General features: G+C 50.3%; 1 protein-coding gene across 1 annotated transcript; it reads left to right on the top strand.

The window, feature by feature from the left end:
- On the top strand, positions 1 to 24860 carry Tmem108 (transmembrane protein 108). The gene is made up of 5 exons (XM_042054744.1): positions 1 to 167; positions 3711 to 3943; positions 10410 to 11810; positions 19717 to 19871; positions 24738 to 24860. The coding sequence occupies exons 1-5, from the start codon at positions 1 to 3 to the stop codon at positions 24858 to 24860; spliced, it is 2079 nt and encodes a 692-aa protein (XP_041910678.1).

The raw sequence follows: 24860 nt of genomic DNA, 5'->3' as shown, positions 1-24860 counted from the left end.
ATGTTTGGTATCCAGTCTCCTCAGACACAAGACAGTATCTGGAAGGCCAGGGACGTGGCAGTGAAAGAATTTACCAAAGGAATGAAAGACGAAAAACATGTGTTGGAACACACGACAAGAAGGCAGCAGGTGCCTTCCCAGCCAGGGCCTGCACCGCTGAAAGGGAGGTAGAAATCTTTCTAGTATTTGTGGATGGTCGATTTTATCTTGTGAGACACCTGTGTGGGGTCCGTGTCTGGAGAGAAGTGGCCCTCTGTCTTTGTAAGCACGCAGTTTTACAGTAGAAATCTTTGTTCCTTGAAACTGGCCCTTTGGGTAGGGTGCCGTGGTTCCTCAGGAGTTAGGGCGCAGCTGTCTCAGGGAAGCATCATGGGTCACTGGTGCCGGGGGTCCTTGTAGGCATGGTCTGGCTGTTAACATGTGAGAACATTGCTTTTACTTTCGGCCTTTTGAGTCTACATTTCCTAAAGCATGGCATAGTTTGTCACGGTTAGTAACATCATGGGCTGCACCATAATCACCATGCTGTCCCTCGATTCTGCCTAGTATCCTTTTTTCCATTCCAGGAACCCACAACTACACTTAATCTTCATGATTCTTAGGCTCCACACAGACATGATGGTTTTTGACTGCTGTGTGTATGTGAGGCACGTATGCAAATATCAGAAGATAACTTTTATGGAGTTGGTTTTCTCCTTCCACCTTTCTGTGGGTTCCAGGAACGGAGTTTGGGTCGCCAGGCTGCGTTGCATTTTTACCCACTGAGCCATCCCACTAGCCCAACCCTGACAGTTCCGAGGAGTATAGCCCAGGCATTGGTAAAGTGTTCCTCAACTTGGGACTTTTCTGTTTGGAGTTTTTTTTTGTAACCACACTGGGATTATAGGCTTAAGGGAGCAAACTGAGAAGGCAAGGTGCCGATTTTCATAACGATGTGTGTAAACTGTCATGATTCTAGCATGACCAGTGTTGACTTTGATCTCCTGGCTGAAGCCCGCATACTCTGCTCTGTAAGACGTGGGACATTTTCTCTAAAGTCTTGCTTTGGGGTGGGGGTTGAGACAGGGTTCCTCTGTGAAGCCCTGGTTGTCCTGAACTCGCTCTGTAGACCAGTGTAACCCTGCTTGGTGGGTCAGCTATTCAGGGTCCTCCGAAGGGGCGCTACCTGGAAGACATGGGCTGAAGAGAGGAACGAGACCAAGCAAGATTCTATTGTCAAGGTCTCGTTTATTGGGGTAAAGGTTACAGCTTATATAGCCCTTGAAAGAGGAACTTGACATGGGGTGGGGGTAGGAGTAGGAACTTTGCCGGGGTAACGGAAGGTCATCAGTCAGCACCTGGTGTAAGCTGAAACATGTGATCCATTAACATTTTTCAAGATAGTTGGAATAAGGGGCGGGTTCCGTTAACAGATAGTTCTCAAGATAGTTGGGATGTGGGGCAGGTTCTCCGCAAACATCCTTAGGGCAATGACCTCTGCTATCCTTTAGGACAATGGTCCCTGACAGACCAGGCTAGCCTTGAACTCAGAAATCCACCAGCCTCTGCCTAGTGCTGGGATTAAAGGTGTGTGCCACCACGCCTGGCTGTCTTACTTCATTGTTGATTAACTTGGAAATTTATACTTTCCTCATGGTGGGAACATTTAAAATTCTTTTAGTTTTGAGACGGTTTCCCTATGTAACCTGGTGGCCTCAACGATACAACCTGCCTGAGCCTCCCAAGTGTTGGGATTAAAGGTGTGTGCCAGCACATCAGGGACTTGAGCCTTTTCTTTTGGTTATTTTGAAATGTACAATACTGTCATTCGCTGTGGTCACGTGTTGCACACTAGGTCCTGGGGCTTTTCCTGTTTCACTGGAACTCTGACAGCTTCCTCTAACCTTCCCCTGACTCCACCTGGCCTCTCCTGCATTCTCAGGACCTCCCTTTCGTTAACTGGGCAGAGCCACAGGCTCTCAGCCCTTGTTTTCTCTCCTCTGATGTCAACAAGATGTCTCCTGAATATTGATGATCCTGTAATCTTATTAAAGGCTGCCTTGACCTCTTCGTCCATCTTGCTCCAACTCTCACTGTCTGGGAAGTCTTCAAAGGACCCCTTCACTCAGAACATGCTCCCTCAGCTGATTTTACTCCCTTCTAGACAGGAGGGAGTACCACACCTTCAGTGTGACTGGAGGCCACACCTTCTGTCTGCAGGGACCAGTCTCCTCCAGCTTTATTCTGTCCTGTGTGATAGGAGCTTTGTGACACTCTGCTGTGTTTCCTTCTTCTTTGGGGGTGGGAGGACCCTGTATCTATCACAGAAATCATGATGCTCTAAAAAGAGCAGGCAGAAAAAAAGACCTTTAACGCCTGTTTCTCCACCCCCACGCCTGTGTTGAAACCCAGGATGATCACCGAATACCACACCACGTGGGGATGTTATTTCACTCACTGCTGCCCCTAGCAACATTCTTAAACATAGGACTGATGCTGTAGTTATTATTCCTCATTCCATTCATAAAACTGGAGCTTGAAAAGGGGGTCATTTGTCTCTGCCAAAGATTTAGCTGGGTGATTTGGCTACGGTGGTGACATCCACTTCCCCATTGACCAACGTGTGGTGCCAGTAGCTAGAAGTTCGCTAGCCCTGAAGGCCAGGGTTCTGCCGCCTCAATTCCCTTCCACATGATCCCTTTTCTGAGCTGCTCAGGTTTCCAGACATCCTGCTTGCTGGCTTCTAAGAGTAAGTACCCCAAGACCACACCCTGCATGTCTGGCCTCAGAGGTCATTTGGCCATAGTCCCATACCCAGAGAGGAAACAAAGACCGCCTCTCGAGGGGCTTGCCAACATCACTTTGAAGAATGAGCAGGTTTAGATGTGCCATTGTGGTCACTTATGGAAAACAGAAATTGCATTGCAGACAGGAATTTCAAAGGGTCTCATTCTTCAGCAAATATTGACTGTAGCTCAGCTGTTGAGCTTGATAGGACTATGACACTGAACGTGACACCATCCCAACCCTGGCAGTTTAGCCAGAGCACAGATGGGAAGTAGATCAAGCCTTGGCTTTTTCCATTCAGAGAGATGAGCTCAGAGTACAGCTCAGAGTACAAGTCTCTCTCTCTCTCTCTCTCTCTCACACACACACACACACACACACACACACACACACACACATACACGGTTCCCAACAGTCTCCTTCTATGACTCAAAGTAGAAAATGTTTGGGTTAAATCAGAATAAAAGGCGGATAACCAAAGGCTGAAGATAAAAGGCTGTGGAGTTGCCTGTGTGTGGCTGCATTCAAGAGCATAGGGTTTCAAATCACAGTCATTGATAACAATGGTTGTCTTCTCAGTAAAAACAATGTTGTCTTTATCCTACATTCTTTGGCTCATGCAGGACACTTTTCTGAATCAAAAATTCCTCCATCTTCAGGATCTCTTTCTTGAGCATCTAGGATCAAAGGAGCCTGAGGTTTTATCCTGAACTGCTGTGTGGCACCCTTTGGATCTTAGACAAATGGTTTAACCATATGATCACTTGGAGATGGGGGAAACGTGACCTACAAATTTATCATACTTGTCTGTTTCTTGTTCCAAGAAAAGTCTACGTTCTATGTGTGTGAGGTCAGGAGGAATGGGGAGAAATGAGAAGGTATGAACATGTATGTGATTGTGAGCACACACATGTTCCTGCATGTTCACATACATGTTTGACTAGGAAGCTGTTATCTGTCAGCCTCCCAGAGCTACAGCACAAGATGAACTCACATTGGCCAGAGGCCACAAGTATGTCAGGGCGCACAGGCCCGAATCATATGGTTTTCTTGCTTGCCTGTGTTCTAGAGACTATGCTCTGGGAAGCAGTTCCCAGTGGAGTCATGGACCCCATCAGTCCAGCTGTTGAACCTATGATCTCTGGACATTTCTGGAACCCACCAGGTGATGGTCCCAGTTAGCTCAGAGCACTGAGCAGAGCTTCAGCCCTGAGAATGGATGCCTGACTTGATGGGAGGGAACTTGTGGAATATAGCTGCCCGGAGAAGAGGAATCACCAAAGATTTGGGCTACGGGCTCCTAGTCAAGGTCAAGAGACCTGCATTGCGCCTCTTTAGAGCAGTGACCGGGACCCCCTGAACTCAATGACGCAAACCTAATTCTAAGTTAAAACCATGCCCCAAAGAACTAGAGTTTGTATGTGGCTTTTAAAATAAAAGGAGCCATTGGAATTCAAAGAACAGAGCATACTAGAGTCCTAGAAACACACTGAGAAAGAGCCCTAAGAGTTGGGAGCATCAGTGGGATTAGCCAGGCAGTGTGTTGGCCTGAGTTGCTTCCCCTTCTAACCTCCCCTGTGTAGCTGTGGTTACTGTAAGTCATTTTACTTTGGGGGTCTTTGCCTTCTCCTCTGTCAGGTGAAGGGGTTAAATGCCAATGGCCCAGACAACCCTTTCTGAGTAGAAGAAAATTTTGGAATTAGGAAGTTCATTTCCAGGCAAGGTTGTAGGCCATTGTCCACGAAGGAACAGCTGGGGCCTGGCCTGCTGTTCTAGAGACACACTTTGGTTGTGTAAGAGGGGCACCAAATGCAGAATGGAAATCCGCAAATGCCCTAGTATACTCTGTGCTGCCCCAGCCGGGTAACTTACAATTTCCTCAGCATTCTGGAGTCTGGAAGTCCAAGTCAAGAGCTGGTGTCCAGGAGGGTCCTCATGCTTTTCCATCCATGAGAGAAGGGCAAGAGAACAGGGGGAGAGAGCGTCTGATGTATTGTTCTAAAAGGAACCCACTCCCTCAAAAGTGACTACTACTCCCCTGCAGACTGTACCCTTGGCCCCAGATGCCTCCTCTTAGGGCTAGCTTTCCAGTACTGTGACTTTGCAAGTTAATGACACAAGACCTTTGGCAGACCCTTTAAGCCATTATACTATGTCCTAGTTTGAAAAGTAAAAATGCCCACCAGGGGTGATAGCACAGAGTCACCGATTCCAGCACTCAGGAGGATCACAGGTTCAAGGCTAGTATAGGCTACTTAACGAGCTCCTGTCTCAAAGGGATAAAGAAATAAAAATAAAAACGCCTGTGAACAGGCTTAAAGCTGTAAGAAAGTGCTTTGCCGTAATTGTTCACAAATCTGAGGGTTGACTGGACTCCTTTAGGCAACATTCATTAGTGTCGCCTTGGTGGTGACAATCCAATGGTAGCCCAGGGTGGGGCTGTCCTGCAGGCTTCTTCACTATCGCATTTGGTGCCTGGCTGAGGCCTCAGGAATTCCTGTTACACCCCACACTCCTAATATAAGACTAACACTGTCCCCAAGAGAAATACAGAAGCTATGAGATCTTCTCTGCTATGACCTAGACAGGCAGAGTGGTCACAAATGCCCAGCTAGGCTCAACAGAAAAGGAAAGAGTTGCCACTTTTTAAAGGAAAAGGACTTATCAGAACCTGCAAACATGACTTAGCCACATCAGGCATCTGGTATGTCCGTCCAAGTTGCCATCTTGCTCAGTGATGGGCCATAGCTCCAACACCTGTGCTTGCCCGAGATAGGATTAAAAAGGCAGTGGATGGAATACCCTGCTTTATCAACTGAATGTGTAAGGAGAATCCACTGAAGAAGATACTTCAAATAATAAGGAAATTAAATCGAACTCTGCTTATATGAACTATCAATGTATACAGACTTTAAACATACAGTTTCCAAGTAAAAGGGAAAAAAAACTCAGCCTAGAAAATTAATTCCCAAAGATGGTAAATCATAGCCTTTGACGGTGGAGGGCAGAGTGGAGGGGGCAAGCAGAGAGAAGTTAAGGGTGGGGAGGAGAGCTCAGCAATAAAACTCTCCGGGTGTCCATCCTCAGCCATGACAAAAACAAACAACAGAAAAGGCATGTTAAGCGGAAGTGGTTAAAATGTGATCCTTAGAGCCAGGCTTTGTTGAATCCCAGCTCACCATTCCTCGGCTGTGTGGCTACCAACAATGTCCTCTGGCTTCCCTCTATCAATTGCAGCATAGAGCTAATAAGAGCACCCCTGTCCAGATGCTACGAGGACAGATGTGCCTGCAAAGGTTTACCCTTCCAGCCGCTTCCTCGCCTGTGCCAGATGCAAATGCCAGTGCCCAATATGGACTGTGGGCAGTCAACCAAACACACAGGAGGAGGATGCCCTCTCCATCCTTGGAGATGACATGTGCATGGGAATTCTAGAGAGGCGGCGGCCTTCCTGTGACATCTGGGCACCCATCAGTCCCCCATCCCCCCCATACTTATCCTCACTGACACGTTTTTTAAATTTGGCTCTACATTTTAAGTATGTCAAGCTAGATTTTAGTGACTCTTACATATTTGGAATTAGAGGCTCCAAAGTCTATTATGCAAATCAATGCAAATGATATGTAAAGAGGCAGTCACTCCAGATTGTGGGGAGGGGGAGTGTGTAGACCAGTACAAAGGGCCTTGAATGAAAATTTGCATGTGTTAGCGGAGCCCCTGGTTGAAGGCCCTGCACATTCACTGTGACAGTACACGTCACAGCCTTCATTTGCTAACCTTTTGTGCTAAGGAGAAAGGGTGTAAGTTCTTGTCTCATTTCCATATTCAAGGTGACAGTAAGGTTGAAGGAGTTGGACAGTTCAACCCTTGTAGCTATTTTATGATTCAAATGAAATTTTTTATTTTTAAAATAATGGCTGTGATCCAGGCTGTCTCCTTGTTGTGTGACTTTTCCGGGGGAGACATGAACAAATGTCTAGTGGCCCCATTCAGGGCACAATAGCAAACCAAAGAAATGATTCCCCCCTCCCACCTAACTTGGTGAACCTATGGGCAGGAACTATGTGACATTAAAAGGGCCACCTCGGCAAAAGGTGCACCCCCAGAGTCCCTGAAGCTTCCCAGCAGGTTCCAACAAAGTCTCCTCTCTCCTTGCAAACATCTGTTACTCGCATAAACCAGGGGAAGTGCCATGGTAGTTTTCTAAGTGTTGGGAGCTCCCAGAGTCTTTTGAGTCCCAGGGCATGTTTCAATCAGAGCACACTCCCCAACCAGCCAAGTGCTATTGCATGCGCCACACCTCTGGGTCACCTCTCTCTGTACATTGAAGAGGTTGGTTTAGGTGACCTCTAGGGCCCCCCATTATGTTAACCAAAGCTCAAAGCCCCAGGGCACCCAGAAATAAATTTATGCATTTGTAGCACCAAAGATTGGAGATTAAAAGCCTAGTACCCAAAAAGCAACGACAGTAAAGACAGTCAAACTAGATTCTACAAGAACTCCAGTTAAGGGGTCTGGCTGGGGTGATCTGACCTAGTGGGGAAATCGGGGGAATTTCTTTCTCTAGCCATTTTAAACGCCAGGGAAACATAAGTGTAGTTCTGGATATCTGCTAACATTCTCCTGGAAGCCAGGTAGCTCTCCTTCCCACTGTGTGCTTGTCCCTGGTGTTAGCTTGTGTCTCTTCCCAAACTCTATGCTGTTGACTCTGAAGCCAAAACAATATTATGTCCTTGGCTCTAGGGCTGACTACCAGATACATTCTGTGCTCCAGCTCAGCGGTCCTCAGGGGACTTAATATTAATTCCAGCGACAGCAGCAGCCACCAAATGGACTTAGTTATGGCCTGCCAGCCCCTGGACTAAAGACCTCCCTAAATCAGTCTTGTGATACCCAAAGGGTATGGAGGGTAGGATGAGCACCCAAGAAGTAGGGGTGAGAATCTGGGGGAGTCTCCTTCAGGTGCATGATATGAGGTGCTCCCAGGAAGATTGAGGCACTTCCATCAGCTCATAGCTTCTCCCTGTTTCAACCATTTCTGCCCCTTTGGCTGACCCTAACATCATCTCCCAATGTAAACCACTTACCCACACGCCCTTCCTCTCCATCTCCTTTCTTTTAGAAGGGCTCTGATACAAAATGTTTGTACTTGGCTGCTTTAACAAAATAGCACTCTCCGAATGGCTTACACAAGAAACTTATTTCCCTAAAACTTCTGAAGTCTGGGATTTCAAGGTCAAAGCAGTACCAGGGGTGGATTCTTGTGGCAGCAGGGGTGAGACCCTCTCCTTGCATCACTGACAGCCTCTCCTTGCTGCTCTGCCCTCAGAAGAGGATCCGCCTGTGCCTCTGGTATCACCCTGGAAACCCATCTCTTCTTAGAAGGGTAGCAGTCAAATTGGGTTAAGGTTCATCCTATTGGCCTCTGTTCACTTGAATCTCCCTTTTGAATGCCTCTCTCCAAATGGTCGCATTCTGAGATTCTGGCATTTGGGGGGAGAGGAAGCATAGTTCAGCTCTGAATGGTCATGAGACCAACTTGTAGCAGAGTGTTCCTCGCACATCAAAGGCTGCCATGACCAGTTAACCACCCCCATGGTGGCAAGTTACAAGGTGTGAGTTTAGGGTGCTGGGATAGTACCCCTGAACAGATCAGAGCAATGCAGCATATTGCTTCTGCCGTGGGTACAGCTGATGGGTCTCTGCCTCCCCCTGCATCGCTGGTAGCAGTTAACTAGGAGAAGCATATGCTTTAGAGACAGCCCTGGTTCCACATGCTTCTGAGACTGTGTGACTTCACACATGTTCCATTGCTTCCGTGGGCCTTCGTTTCCCACCCTGTCAAGCAGTTGCTAGGTTGAACGTTAGCGTGGTTGCGGTTGCTAGGGTGAAAGCTAGCGTGGTTGCAGGACTGCCTTGAATGAGAAGAATGTACTGCAAGTGTGTGGGCTGACTCGTGAATGAAAGTGTAGAAAACTGGCTTGCTTAGGGTGGCCACTGGCCCTGGAGACAGTAGGCGCTGTTGCCTCTGTTAAAGACGAGGCCCGCCAACCTCCCCAGTACTGGCTTAGCTGTGAATATTAGGTCCAAGGGTTATTCCAAAACCCTCCACACACTGAATGGTATTCCAGGCACACTGGAGTTCCTCCCTCTCTGCTTCCTTAAGGCCAGCCAAAGTCCACCATCTCCACCAAACTCCCGTGAATCCCTGCCTTCCACTGCTAGCTGCTTTGCTGCCCAGCCCAGAATTCCTGCCCATGACACCAGTGTGGCTACTTGCCCTGCTAGAGCATGGTGACATGCAGAAGGGCTCAGAGAGTTGCCAGACAGATCTCTAACTTCTTTCTGGGGTCTAGATGGGGTTGAAAAGAAGTCCAAGAATGACAAAGGGTGTTGAGAAGTCAGAATCAGGCCCTATCAAAGTGTCCCGCCACCCATCAGCAACAGAGACCAGCTCTCCCTAACCCATGTGCTACATCAGCCCATGATCTCAATGATCCCATGTGTTCTGTTGACATGCAGGGTGTCATACTGGCACAGGTTGCTGTGATTTGGGGGGGGGGCGGGGTGAGGGTTTCAAGAGAGGATTTCTCTGTGTAGCTTTGGAACCTATCCTAGAACTCGGTCTATAGACCAGGCTGGCCTCAAGCTCACAGAGATCCACCTGCCTCTGCCTCCTGAATGCTGGGATTAAAGGCATGCACTGGCACTGCCCGGAGATGCTGCAATTTTATAATCATTTATATTTAGGAAGGCTTTCAAACTCACAGAATTTTATGCTTTTGCATTTTCTCAATACACTTATAAGGCATCCATTATTACACAGCCTTCTTTGTATTGTTTAGAAGGGCTCCTCTACTCAAAAAGACCAAGCAGTACCAATGCAGACTTCCTCAAGTTTCAGCTACAGGAGGAACCACGGGAAAAGCACTTGATGACAAACTTTCAGTAGCCAGTGGTCTTTCTTTCAGCATTTTCCATCCCAGACTATTATGGTATTAGGGAAGCTAGATCTGATTGCCGTTCTCTGGACCCATGCCCTCTTCTGCCCATCCTGCCCCTATGGCACTAGGGCATCTCTGCTTAACTTGAGGGTTTGCCCTGTTTGTACTCTAGAGTACCAGGAAGGGAAGTGTGGAGTAAGCGAATCTGAATGAGCAGAGGGCTGACATTGGCATTGTGTTCTTGTTCAAGGAAAGGAATAGGAGTTGGTAGGCTCTCCCACCCAAGCCTTCCCCAGTTGGCTCTGAGTGGCTCACAGGTCAAGCTGGCCTTGACTACTCCCCAGCTGTGGCTGGCGGGTGGCGTAGAAGTGACAAGCCTCCCAGGCTCCAGCTCCCCTTCCAAGACAGCGTACTGAGGCAGAGAATTAGAGAAAGGGTAGGATTGGATGGCCTGATTGCCTCAGGATCACCTGGTGCTGCTGTCTTTTGTGATAAGTAGCATCCTTCCTCCCTCTGTGGAGACGTCCCCGGCTGTACGTGCAGTTCTTATGGCTCAGAGTGCCAGGGTGCCAGGGTGGCCTAAGGAATGCTCCAGATAGCCCTCCTGCATCCCCAGGGCTTCCTCTGAGTCCTCAGTGAGGATGGCCTGGCTGTGAGTAACACCTTTGTTCCTCACCGCTCTCCTCTTTCTCCCTCCAGGCTTTCTCCTGACCTTGGCACTGACCAAAGCACTGGTACTCGCTGTCCAGGAACCATCTCCCAGGGAATCTTTGCAGACCCTTCCCTCAGGCAGCCCCCCAGGCACCATGGTGACAGTACCTCGCAGCTCTACCAGACTCTCCTCCGTGGTGACACTGAACCCCAAACCTGATGGACACACCTCGCGGGCTGCAGCTACTGTGGAAACAACCGCATCTCATCCAGAAAGGCAGCCTCCTACAGACACCACATCCACTGTTGTGACAGCTGCCATCCCCCATCCTGAAAGCCCTCTGCCCACAGGTTCCCCTCCAGCTGCCATGGCAACCACATCCTCCCACTCAGAAGGCCGCCCCCCAGGGGATGCTGCCCCCACCATCCTGCCAACAAAGCCAGCAGGAACCACCAACCGCCCCACAGTGTCCCCACGGGCCACCACTCGTAGGGCCCCCAGGCCCCCAGGCTCTTCCAGGAAGGGGGCTGGTGGTTCATCTCGTCCTATCCTACCTGTACCCAGTGGCCACTCAGCAAGGAAGGAAGGCCAGAGGGGACGAAATCAGAGCTCAACAAACCTGGGGCAGAAGCGTCCCCTGGGGAAAATTTTCCAAATCTACAAGGGTAACTTTTCGGGGTCTGTGGAGCCAGACCCCTCTGCTCTTACCACCAGGACCCCAATCTGGGGCTACTCCTCTTCACCGCAGCCCCAAACCGTATCTCCAGCCACAGCACCCAGAAGCACCTTGTGGGTTCCTCCCACAACCCTGGTACCTGTGAAGGACAAGCCAGGCCTCATCAGAGCCAACCAGGGGAGTGGCCCCACATCTACCAGCCCAGCAGGGGAACTAGATGCTGCCACAGCAGCCTCAGGTGTCCCTGCCAGTACACAGCCTGCCCCAGTGCCTTCTCAGCGCCCTCATGGTGACGTGCACGACAGCCCTAGCCACAGTGACTCTTGGCTTGCTGTCACCCCGGACACTGACAGACCCCTGTCTGCCAGCTCTGGGGTCTTCACGGCTACCACGGGGCCCACCCAGGCTGCCTTTGATGCCAGTGTCTCAGTCCCTTCCCAGGGCATCCCTCAGGGAGCATCAGCAACCCCTCAGGCCCCAACATGGCCCTCTGGGGTCTCAGAAAGCACTGTTTCTCCAGTTGAGGAGAAGGCTGAGGCCTCCCCCACAACAACCGACAGGGGACCAAGACCCCTTTCCACAGTGCTGTCCACAGCCACAGGCAACTTCCTCAACCGCCTGGTCCCTGCTGGGACCTGGAAGCCAGGAACAGTGGGCAACATCTCCCACGTGGCTGAGGGAGACAAGCCCCAGCACAGAGCCACCATCTGCTTGAGCAAGGTGGATATTGCCTGGATCATCCTGGCCATCAGCGTGCCCATCTCTTCCTGCTGTAAGTACCCAGCTCTCTTCCCTCCTCTTTCGCTTGTCAGCGTTCTCATCCTCCACATCCTCTTGCCCTTTGAGTTAGGTAGCCCCACGGAGTGAACCAGAAAACCCCAGATTCCCAGCAAATGAGATAGCACAGCAGGAATCATGGCCCACCCATCCCTCCTGGTCCTGGCCCTGGTCATCGCTCATAAAGCCCCAATTCCCAGAGCTGGCTAGCCACACGTGTTATAGAAACACCAGACTATCTAAGAGACTTGGCTGGCATAGGATCCAGGTGTTAGGGAGTGGGTGGCCCAGCGTCTCTCTGCAGCATCCTGTCCCTCTGAGAGGGGGGCGTCAGGAGACGTTCAAGAACCCGCTATACAGGGTCTCTCAGAACTTTAAGGCCTCCTTTATGGCTTCCTATGTCACACTCTGTCCTCAGAGGATCTTCACAGGACTTGACCCTACCCTGCCTCAAATGGATACCATTAAAGATGTCACCTCATGCTCCTCACTCCCCCGGACAGAGCCTATTCTCTGACCTATCATTTTCTGCCCAGCTCTCTTGAGAACCTCAAGTCTGCCTTGTCATTTTTACCCTGTAGTCCCTAAGCGGCGTTCACCTCAGTCCCAGAGGCAGTGGGGTGGCTTTTGAGGAACAAAATTCTTGGCCCAAGCTCCTCATCCATGACCCTCGGGGTCTCCTTCATAGAACTGCATTGTCCAGACCTGCTGTATCTGCCACCTCTGAATGGTCACCACCTTATCCCTGGAAGTGCAGCTATCTATACATGCCCAGGCGTACCAGGTGGTCAGCGGGGACCACTTCAGCCACATTTACAGAGCCTGTGCCGGCATCGACCCTGTTGGCTAATCAGGCTTGGATCATCCTATGAACTAATCTTGGTCTTAAATGAAGCCCCAAGGCTTCCCACAGGGAGGCTGTGAAGCCAGGATGCCACCCTTCCCTCACATCACAGGTTAGCACACAAGGCTTAGGCCCTTACCATGGCCAGGTTTCCACTCGTCAATTCACTGAAGCACCTCTTCTCCCAGCTTTGCTGAAAACCCTTGTGTCAGGGCTGGAAAGCCACTCCTGCTCCAGGACACTTGGAACAGAACATGTGCAGGGAACATGTAAAGTTGGCCATGTCTCGTGCTCTGTGGTGGGAACACATGTAATTTTTAAGCTGTTCTCACCTGTTTCTAAAAGAGGAATGAGATGGAGAAAATACAGCACTATTGATAAGAAAATAATATAAAAGCAATTCTCACATTAATAATCTTCCAGTGTGTCGGATGCTCTAGTTTACAGTCAGAACTCCAGGTATGTTTTATTCTATCCCTACGTTATCTACACAAAATAAACAAGTACACACAGTGCCGAGGTAGCAGAAGGCTTTGGTCATCACCCACGCTCTACCCTTGAGTTGGTAAACTGATGTCAACCAGGCAGGAACAGAGACACAGCCTCAAACGGCATCTCTTCAGAGCTACAAGAGCAGCCTTCGGGTTCTGGGGGGCGGCGGTAGGACACCCTTTCTAAAAGATCTGATTTTGTTCATGTTGGGCTTTCTTAGCCCCATGACTGTGAAAAACAGCAGGGTCCACTCTCTTGGCATTTCTGCATTTGCACAGGTGGTCCCTCACTCCTACCTGGGTCCTGGCTGCCTCTACATCAACTCTGTGTCCTTGGTGACAGCCTATGGGCAAACCTTGACCAGAACCAGGGAATATTTAGAGTATCTGTCCAATCTCAGAGCCCTAGGTGCTGCTCATAGAAATACTCATCTGTCTGGGATGTTTCCATAGTCCTGCCTTACCTATCTAGTGACCAGACAAGTTGAGCTCCTCCTCAAGACCCATGTTCCAACCTTCCCTACTGTCTTTGTACCCCCAAGGCTACTCTACAGCCCTCACAGTGGATCCCATCCCTTGCCAGACTGTCAAGTATTCCAGGCAGTCTGGCTGGTAGCAAAGTGTGAATGTAGACTTTATCGCCTCTACCGAAGGGGCTAGGAGAGAAGCCAAGTTGTGCGGAGCAGTGGGGACTTGACCGTATCTGTGCTTTCTCCACCCCCATGCTTGCTTGTCTTAGGGCGATTTCCTCTAGTTCTAGTGGAAATCGGTGATGAGAAGAGCGAATTCTGAGCCCGCACATGGATGCAGGGTCAGCAGCTCACCCGCCTTCCCCATCACAAGCCCTCCCAGTGGCTGGAAGAGCACCCAAATGCCAGGGTTGAGAAGTGCTTTGTCTCCCGAGCCCTGCCAGACACTCTCTGCCAACTCTGTTTCAGATGTGCTGAGAACTGAAATTGATTGGCTCCAGGCCACTGCGAACTAGAGCCAGTAGCCCTGTGGCTGCTGCGCAGGTCTCTGCCGCCACCATCAGGATGCACAGAATGCACTGCCTCCTTCTGGCAGCTTCTGGCCTGCCATTGGTCACTGCTCACCAGTAGGTGCTCTGGGCTGTCACAGAACCCTCTGGAGGCTCTGCTGAGCTCCCTGGCCTGTCTCACACGGCTGGCGCTTTGGGGAGGATTAGATAAAGAAGCCAGGGACACTGCAGGCGCGCTGCGTCACCAATCCAAGTTCAACCTGACAGGGCCAAGGAGAGCTGCTCCCTGACCTTAGCAATGCACCTTGCCCCCAAACAGGACTTCTTCCAGACTCTGGGCCATTAGTGCAGTATTCCAAGGGTGACATGTTATAGGGACCATGATTCTTGGCTGTGTTCATTGTTCAGTGAATGTCAACTATGAATACACACAGTACTCAGACATATACCTACATGTGCGTTACGTGTGCGTGTGTGTGTTTGGGGGGGGGGCAGTGTTTACTCACAGGACCTAATGGCTTTGTCATTACTGTTTAAGAAAACTTGGGTTAGATTGATTCTTACCAAGCAGCAGAGAAGACTGACCCAAAGGAAGTATGGCTAGGTGCCCAGTCTCCATATGATGATGGACCAAGGGTGGGAGAAGGTATGGAGATGGCTGCAGCAAGGCAGGGTTGTCCATGGATTGCCATCCTGCCCATAACCCTGTCAAGAGAAAATAGTTATCTCTGGGCTTCAAGGTAGTGTCCCTTGCTAGACTTTTAAACACCCAGTTCCCACATGTCAGGATAAGGAGCCAGACACTAAGCCACTGAGTTTCCTTAAGCACAGGAGCTGAAACCCATCCCAGTCCCCATCTGCGGCCACTCAAGTGCTATATGGAGTGCCCTGCAGCTCTAAAAATGACTTGTGGAATCAAACACACCTGCCCACACACCCAGCTCTTTCCTCTCTTTGCTGTGGACTTACTTATCCAAGAGAAGAGAAAACACAGGAATGTAGGGTGAAAGAGGTGCTGCATTCGTTCAGGTCCCTTTAAGAGGGAGGCACCAAGATGGAATCAGGCTTGCAAGGCAGCACAACTATAAAACACCCAGGAAGAGCTGGAGTAAGCATGACAAACCACACGCAGCAATGCAGGCCTCATGCCATGGGAAAAGATGGGAAATAATGAGGCTGGACCATCTGAGAGTGTTTCCCCTGGGCTAATGGGAGGCCTTGAGCTGTAGGGGGACCCTAAGGGACCGAGCATGCTCTGTACCCCTGCCATAGTCAGTCATGATGCAGGCATCTGGGAAGCATGGCCTGGGCACAGGGATGTTGGTGAATCTGGAGGGGCAGTAGAATGTGGGCAGGGCTTTTCCACACTTGTAATGCTACCTCCAGGCCCCATGAAAATCTGGACCATGCGCTTAAGAGTCTGGTGGGGAAGATGCTCAAGAAATGGCAGTGCGGAGGGGTGGCTGTTCTTCGCCTCCTGGGGATTTACAGTGCATGTTCCAACAGGCCCAGCAGCTGGCAATTCAGCAGGTATTGGAAAAGGTTGGGTTTCCTGGGAGACCTGTGGGCTTGGATTACCACGGCTTATCACCCACAAGGTCCTGTCATGTGAACCCAGTACCCATGGCTCAGACTTCATACCAGTGACCCTTCTTCCTGTCTCAGAATGTTCCTGGGGAAGCCAAGAGAGCTTGCTTCACTCTCAGGGCTGTTCTAGAACTGCAGGACAGAGGAGCCCCACTCATTCCCTATAGAGTCTTGGTGTCTGTCGCCTTTGGAGACATGAAGCTGTTGGTTCTTTGGCTAAATGGATACATGGCTCACACCCTGTGTTCACTGTGTAGCTTACAAAGGGCTTCTAATGCCACACTGTGTGTTTCTCTAGTGTTTAAGACAGACAATGAGCATCTACTTGAAGTTTACCAAAACCGGGTTCAAGGTGTGTGGTCTTGGTCAACGTTAACTTCAGTGGCCTTCAGTTACTCTTCCTGTGCCATGCCTTTCTCACACAGTGACGGTGTGGGTTGCTGCGTGGGTTGAAGAGGCCTGTAAACTCCATAGTGCTGAGTACATATTAGATTCTTTAAGTCCCAGCTATACTTTCCTCTCTTGGATGAAAGGCCAGACCACTGAACTCAAAGTTCCAAGCAGAGCTAGAGTATTAGCCTTGAGCCCCAGGTTCTGGAGCCCAGCACATCTGTCTACAGCTCTCCTGTAGAAGGTTCGTGAGAAACAGGCCACCACACCTCCCACAGACAGGACTGATACACTTTGCACAGACAGGCTTCAGAGGCAGTGGCGGTCTGGCATCCTGGACACAGCAATGTGTAGTTGGTTGTTTCTACGCTTTCCTCTTTGAGGGGGCCCACCACCCAGCTCCCAAATAAATACACAGAGGAAGTTTACTATTACTTATAAATGCCCAGCCTAAACTTGGCTTATTTCTTGCTAGCTTTTCTTAAATTATTCCATCTACCTTTTGCCTCTGGGCTTTTATCCCTCTCTATTCTATATACCTTTCTTTCCTTCTTACTCTGTGGCTGGCTATGTAGATGAGTGGCTGGCCCCTAGTGTCCTCCTCTCCTTTTCTTGCTCCTTGCTCTCCTCCTCCCAGATTTCTCCCCTCATTTTTTCTCTCTGCCTGCCAGTCCCACTTATTTTTCTCTCCTGCCTGGCTATTGACTGTTTACCTCTTTATTAGACAATCAGGTGTTTTAGGCAGGCAAAGTAACACAGCTTCACAGAGCTAAACAAAAATGCAACATGAAAGAATGCAACACATCTTTGCATCATTAAACAAATGTTCCACAGCATAAACAAATGTAACACACCTTCAACTGATATTCCACAACAGCAGTGAGCATGCTCAGCCAGGTTGGCAGCATGGCCTTGGGAAGTTCATCTCTCTGGATTTCTACTCCCTACTTTTAAGACATTAAGAATAACAGAGGGGAAAAAAAAAAAAAAACAGCAGCTACTAGGCAGAAGTCTGCTGCATGCAGGAGGTGCATGTGAATTGCACAGAGGTCAAGTGACTTACTCGGGTTTGTGAGCATTGTGTTAACATCGGGTTCTAACTCCCACATCCCTCTCGCCCCAGGACTGGGAGTCTCGAAGGCCATAGCTGCCACTTTGGTCTTGCTTGCTTGCCTGTGGGTCCAAGGGACGGATGCCCCCCTTCCTCAGAGATGTGGCTTTTGAGGACATTGTACCCCATTTGCAGTCTGTGGCACTGAAGTGTGTGATGTGATGTCAGATGTCCTCCTGGGCCGGCAAGAGAAAAGTGGCTGCTTGTCCCTGCCAGCTCCCCGCTTCCCCCTGGGCTCCAGCGTCTACAGAGCTGAGAAAACCTCTGTCCTCGCTTCTGAATGCTCCTATTTCTGAAGGGAGGTGGCTTTACTAGCGTGAATTGCCCTGACCACTTCCCCCTTGATGTTTCAGAGGCAGAGACTGGGCTATGAAAGGATAAAGGTAACAGGAAGGGAGGGAAAGGACCTGTGACAGCCAACTGTGTTCTTCAGACCATCATGTCTCCCAGCAGAATGAAAAGGTGGCCTAACTGTGCTGTTTCCACATTGGGCTTTGCAGCACCTCTGCCCCTTCTTTCAAGCAGTGAAGAAAAGGCTTCAGAAGGATTCAGGGGAAAGACAGATCCACAAAACTCGAACAAGCTGATGCCAGCCAGTATCTGAAATCCCCATGAGCCCATTCGGAAGTCCCCTCCATGCGCCAGGGGCTTCTCAAGACACTTTAGAGGCTGGCCTCGCAAATGGGAAGGAAGTCCTTATGTCCAGAGCAGATGAGACAAAATGGAAATGGAAGCTGCCTCCTGACCTTGTTTAGAGATGATCTCCAGAGAGCTAGTGGTAGGGAGGAAAGTGACAGAATGTTCCAGGGAGCCCCTAGGGCAGGAGCCTGGGCTCTGAAGTCTCAGCTCACATATATGCCAGCTTCTGCAGCTGCCCCGCATCCTGACAGTGTGCTCAGGCTACATTGCACAAACCCCTGGATTTTCCAAGGGAGCTGGCCCTCTGCTGCCCCCTGGTGCTGGCCTCTGAACAGAGCAGCCTGAGCCCCCATTCCCAGACATTGAGGTGCCGGGTACCTCCAGGATGTTGGTCAGGTACATACAGCCCTGACTCTTCCCCTTCACTGTGGAAGGTTCTGGTGCTGGTGACCCTAGGCAGTACACACTTACCCCCTCCCTAGCTGCTCCTGATGAACCACCATTCTGCTGTGTGAGTCTGGACAAGGCACCCCACCTCTTCAACCTCAGATGCTCCTTGGGTCCATGCCAAAGCCACTGTTTGCACCTGGTTCATCAACAGAGCCCATGCACACGCCTTCCAGGCAGGGTCACATGTCACACGGCGTGAGGGCAGCCTGAGAAGAGCTATGCTGCTGTCTCCTCAGCAGGATGAGCCCTGGTGTCAACCTCAGGCTGAAACGCGGGTGTTAAAGACCAGAAACTTCGGAGCCCTCACATCCAGATGTGCTCTTATGCCTATGGACAAAATTACCACTGTTCTATCTGAAAAGTATGGGCTCTTCACATTGACTCTGAGGTCAAAAGGAAAATTTAAAGCAATCAATATCGATAATGTCCCTGAGATGTAAAACCTATATGACTGCGTGTACACATCTTTTTAAATGAGCCTGGGGGGGAAGCTGTCTAATGTATCTGTCATCCTCCTGCTTCAGCTGCTGTCTTCCCAAAGAGTGGGGCCCTGAACATGCACGCTGGTCTTTGCGGCAGGTGCTGGGGAGCTCTCCAGATGAACAAAGCCCTTGCTTGACACACTGCAGTGTTGCAGCAACCATGAATGTCCTCCAAATGCATGCAGCCTTCCTTCCCCAAGCCCTGAACACTGTCCTGGCTTCCCCTCCTCCCTCTACACACACTCCCTGCCATGTTGCTCCTTTTCTCACACACACCTGCACTGTCCGTCCTTTGGTCCCTTCTTTGCACATGCAGGTCCCCAATCCTGGAACACACTGCCCATTCTGCATGTGGCCAGCTCCTCCCCATGATGCCAGTTCCCTTGCTATGAGGCCATCACCGGGACGAAAGCAGCCTCTGTCACTTGGCCGTTTTGTCTTCACTGGGTTGTCATCCATACTGAAACCACTTGATTTGTCTTCACACCTATGTTATCTTCTAGCCTCTTCTGCAAGCGCACGATAGGATGGATGCTTAGGGAAACAGTGACGACTCTTAACAGTTTATAGCACACAGTGGGTGCTCAACATAAAGGTAGAGGTTGAAATCAACTAAGAAAGTGAAGGCTAGCGTAGTTGTTGGAGGGCTTGTCTTACATGCACAAAGCCCTGGTTTCAGTCCCCAGCTCTACTTAAAACCAGGCATGGTGACACAGACCTGTGATCGCAGAACTCAGAAGGATCAGAGATTCGAGGCCATCCTCATTACACAGTGAGCTCAGGGCCAGCCTGGGATTACAGGAGTCTATTCTTTTAAATGAATGAATGCGCTAAGTGGCTGGGGACAGTACCACCTCCTCTGCACCCAGCTGGGGCTTAGGCCCTTGACTCTCCCAGCTCTGTTCTCTGACTGGAACTCTCTCCACAGCCGTCCTGTTGACAGTGTGCTGCATGAGGAGGAAGAAGAAGACGGCCAACCCTGAGAATAACCTGAGCTACTGGAACAATGCCATCACCATGGACTACTTCAACAGGCATGCAGTGGAGCTCCCAAGGGAGATCCAGTCCCTGGAGACCTCAGAGGTAACAGCCCCACACCTCCACGGTCACTCTCCACAGAGAGAGTACCTGCTCAGCCCCGAGTCCCGCTCCTCCGCAGTGCTCTGTGGGCCAGGAGCTTCTCCTCCTACCCCAGCCCGACCAAACTCAGGGTCTGATTCTGAAGCAAGATCCAGGGGCAATTTCTGCACGCTGAAGTCTGCGGAAACTGTTGTCTGTCTGGGCATAAGTAACAAATGTTTACTGAGGAAATGTGTTGTGGCAAGCAGTCTCTGGGGACGGTGAAGATGAATGTATGCTCTCGGGGGAACTTCCAATTCTGAGCTGTGGCTGGGAGATGAAGCTTGGTGTCATTCAAAAGCAAACCAAATTAAGAATAGTAACAGATGAAACACAAGGGAGAAAGCCCCCCCCCCCAAGAGGCACAGGGAGGGTTTGGGTTTTGCTAGGTAGGCCGGCAAAGGAAGACAGACACCTTGGAGATGGTTCAGGAGAGAGATGGGGAGGGGGGCAGCCGAGCTGAGTTGCTGTGATGGTGTATCTTGGCCTACCCTGCCCCTCCTTGGGCCTCTAGGATGAACTTCAGTAAATGGAATGCAGCCACATTGTTCCCTTGTTCAAAACCCAGCTGAGCTCCCCACTTAAGGATTAAGGTTTTAGGTGACCCGAGGAAGACCAGCCCCTCCCAAGCAGTCAACTTTCTGGCCTCATAGGATGCCTGCCCCTTTCTTCCTCATTTAGCAAGCTCCACCAGTCCACGCTGGATATTTCCTTCCTCTATGGCGCCCCTCACTGGTCTGTGTGTGAACTGTCCCCTCTCCTACAGTCTTCTCTCCCTCCATGGACCACCCTTTTTTTTTTCTTGCATGGGAGCCATGCTAATCTTCTCTGTATTGTTCCAATTTTAAAGGGAGCACCCAGCTCACCCTCTTTAACCCACTTTCCGAGCACGGCTGTGCAAGTCTCTGCGTTAACCCACCAGGCTGGATGTGACCCTCTTGCCAGAGCATCAGCGCCCACCCCCCACTTTCCCATCCTGGTATTTACTCTGTGACTGCCAGTCTGATGTTAACTCAGTATTATGCGCCCCCTTCCTTGGGCCACCTGCTTGCCGTCCCTCCTCCTGGCAGCTCCTTCTCGATTTGGGAATATTAAGTCTTATGCTGTCAGACCGCTCATCACCGAGTCCCAGGCTCAGCTCCCATGTCTCCTCTTGTTTCTCTTAGGTGTATGACATAATTGCTATTGCTGGAGCACCAGTACCACATTTCTCGTCCGCAGCTCTGATGTGTCCCCTGAACTCAGCCACATACCAGCCTAACAGAGTCTCCAACTCATTGACCCACTCCTGGCCCCAGCCTCAAGCTCACCTGGTGTTCCTAAGTGACACACACGACACTGCTGGTCCCCCAGCACCATCTTGCATGCTCTCAGCATGTCTGTTGGCAGGATCTGTAGGTTCTTCCTAAGCATGAGCTTCTCTCATTCCTGCACATGGCCCTCTCCTCTTTCACACTCTGATGGCTGCAGATGGCTAGGAGAGCAACCTGCCCATCCCCTCACACCTCTGGCAGTAGACGAGGACAGACACCACATGGGAGCCAGATGACCTCTCAAAAGCCTGACCCCATTAGCCATGATCCCAGCTCCCAAGTGACCCCTCTCTGCACAGTAACAAGGAGCTAAGGTTGGGTGTGGTGATGCACACCTGTGGTCCCAGCACTGGGGTGGCAGAGGTAGGAAGAGCAGAAGTCCAAGCTACTCAGCTACTTTGGGAGTTCAAGGTCAGCATGGGCTGCATCACACACACACACACACACACACACACACACACACACGACAGGCTGGGAAAGAAAGACTGGGAGGGATGGGGAGAAGGAGGAAGAGAAAGGGAGAGAACTCTACAGTCTATGTAAAAATCCCAGTGTGGTGGTGCACAAACTTGCCAACACTTGGCCAGTGGAGGCAGGAGGATTCCTGGGACTTCCTCGCCAGCCAGCCTAGTCTAATCATCAAGCACCCAGTTCCCAGTGAAAGATCCTGTTTCGAGCTGACTCCTGTAGAACACCACCTGTGGCTGACTTTTTACACAACCCAGGTTGACTGTACACATGCACACACACGTACGTACGTGCACATGCACGCACACACTAAGAAAAAAGCTCAGTTCCTCTTTCCAGTCCCTTCATGAGCTGGGTTCACAACCCCCTACCAATCCCCAGTCTCTCCTAGCCCCTAACGCCTAGATCACTTCCTGCAGGTCCTGCAGGTCCTGTAGGTCTCCCTAAGGAGCCCTTCTGCCATAAACCCATTAGAGCCACGTCCTCATCTTCCCCATCCCTGCTTGCCTTCTCCTTATAGTCCTGCTCACCAGGAGCATTGCAGCCTAGTGCTCCGTTGACACATTTATCTTCCTCTCCTTGCTGAAATATAAGGAGGGCCCTGGGGGGAAGAACCTTGTTTGTTGAATTCCTTCCTCCATTCCCAGCATCTAGACCTGTGCCTGGCCTGGCCCATGGTGGTCTGCAGCAAACATACAATAGATGAATGAACCATGCGTTGAAAAAAAAACCCACCATGACTCACCCTACTCGGTTCAGAGCCTACCACAGTAGTTACTCAATAAAAGCTAATAATCAAAGAGCCAGTAGCAAGATAGGCTTCATGAAGGGTCTTCATTTAGGTGAGAGGTCAGCATGCATTTTTCTTGCAGTAAGTGGAAAATCTGAGAAAGGTTTGAATCTGGGCAGCGAAGCTTAAATTTCTTATATTTTCTCTGTAAACGGGGAAGCGACCACTGAAGAGCAGAACCCATGAACATGTTGTAGAAAAGTTCCACTTGGAGAACACTATAGTGTTCTACTTGTAGGACCGAGAGGAATGGGAGCTGGGGCTCCTGATCTAAAGTCAGCACCAGGCCAGGGGACTCCCAGGAGAAGGGCCACCTGGCCAGTCTCATGAACAAAGGCACCACAAAACCACACAAGAAGTATGCCAGGTTTGACTTCAGTGTGTGCCCTTGCCCCCCACCCCCAACCCCTCCAGTCTACTCCCTTGGTTCTGCTGTATTTCTGAAAGGACTATGATCTGTTCCAACGCACAAAACTTACGCTGTGTGAGATCGAAATATAGGTCACTCGGAGCCAGGATAGAAGCTGCTGGAGGCATCCTTGCCCTGTAGACCGTAGGATGATTACCTTCTACATCCTCATACATGCACCTGCCATCCAGATGCTCCCGCATGCCTTGCCTAAGAAAGCACCTGTGCCTGACTCCCATCCTGCTTTGATGATAAAAGTAGCTACACGCTAGAATGGCGGATCACAGTACCCAAGGGAGCTTGACTACTTTTCTAGTTTTTCTTCGTTTTCTTCCCTTCCTCCCTTTCCTTCCTGCTCCCCTTCCCCCTTTATTGTCTTTGTTACTTCCTAAATACCTTTCTTTTTTTCATGTAGTATCCCCCATACATCCCTTATCCATCCCCTATCCAGATTCACCACTGGTCCATACTTGCCCCATTAAAACTGGAAAGCAATACAAGCCAGATTTCAACCTCCAAACCCCTCACAGCTCAGCCCAAGAGCACAGAAAAGGACTTCTCTTCTCTGATGTGAAGAGCCAGGCTTCTATGCACCCTTCTGGTGGGGGCATGGCCAGTCAAGCTCTTGAGGGACATGCCTGTCTCCTGAAAAGACATTTTCTCAACAACGCAGTTTCCTCTTCTCTTGATCACCCATTAAAGCAGCCAGTGCTCCTCCTCAGGAACTGTCTTTTGTCTGTTGTGTTTAGAGATAAACATCAGAGCCGGGCGGCGGTGGCGCATGCCTTTAATCCCAGCGCTCGGGAGGCAGAGGCAGGCGGATCTCTGTGAGTTCGAGACCAGCCTGGTCTACAAGAGCTAGTTCCAGGACAGGCACCAAAGCTACAGAGAAACCCTGTCTCGAAAAACAAAACAAAAAACAAACAAACAAAAAAAAAGATAAACATCAGAGAATGAATTGTGGCTTCATAAACGAAGCTGTTCCTGAGAAGTCTAGCCCGGGCCAGCATACACAGACTTGTTGCTGCATTGCGAATTCACTAGCTTTGAAATGGCCTGGACATTCTGAGATTTTTGGTGGTTTGGCATTTACTCAGGCGCTTGCTGGTCTGTCTTTTCCCTAAGTTAATATCTGAGGATCCGGGAACTGCTACTAGTAGCCCACCAAGTGTTTGTAGTCCCTGGTAGCTGAGAAGGAAACCCTGTTGATGCTTCCCAATCTTGAGTTCCTTCGGCATGGGGGCCTGTTTAAAGGCTTTTCCACCCTGGGGCTTAGCAGACAGGTTGAGATTGGGGGGTGAAGGGTGGTTTTGTTTGTTTTCATTTACCACATAGCGCACGGCTACACAGAGATCAGGTCTGTCCACGTGGGTGCTTGTGTTGAGTCTCACCAGCCTGAGGGGGCGGCGCTTAAGTGGAAGCTGAACTGTGCCCTGAAGACTGGTGGGCCTGTGAGACTCTGAAATGTAGTATGGGTGGTACCCATAGTTGTATTTGGGGGGGGGGGTGGCTGCAAATTTGCATGAGGAATAGGCAGGAAGTAGAGTATGGAGTCTAAGGACATCAACTGTTGCTCACTAAAGCAGTAAGATGTGTGTGTGTGTGTGTGTGTGTGTGTGTGTGTGTGGTATGCACGTGCATGTGTGCCTGTGCATATGTGTGATTATTTTCTTATTGTGTGCTTACTTGCCTGATTTGTTAAGCTCAGGCTGGCCTTGAACTTACAATCCTCTGGAGCGCTGGGGTTGTGTGCATTACCACACCCGGCTATACCTGTGCATTTCTCGAAGAGCAGTCAGCCCTCCTCATTACATCCCCAGTTCACACCATCTTCCTTGCTCTCTCCCCAGGACCAGCTCTCTGAGCCCCGCTCCCCAGCCAATGGAGACTATCGAGACACTGGGATGGTCCTTGTGAACCCCTTCTGCCAGGAAACACTGTTCGTGGGAACCGATCAAGTTTCCGAGATCTAG

This window comes from Arvicola amphibius, chromosome 3 (genome assembly GCF_903992535.2).
Source record: "Arvicola amphibius chromosome 3, mArvAmp1.2, whole genome shotgun sequence".
NCBI lineage: Eukaryota > Metazoa > Chordata > Mammalia > Rodentia > Cricetidae > Arvicola > Arvicola amphibius.
Note: the sequence above shows the minus strand (reverse complement) of the source record. Positions and strands in the feature narration are given on the sequence as shown.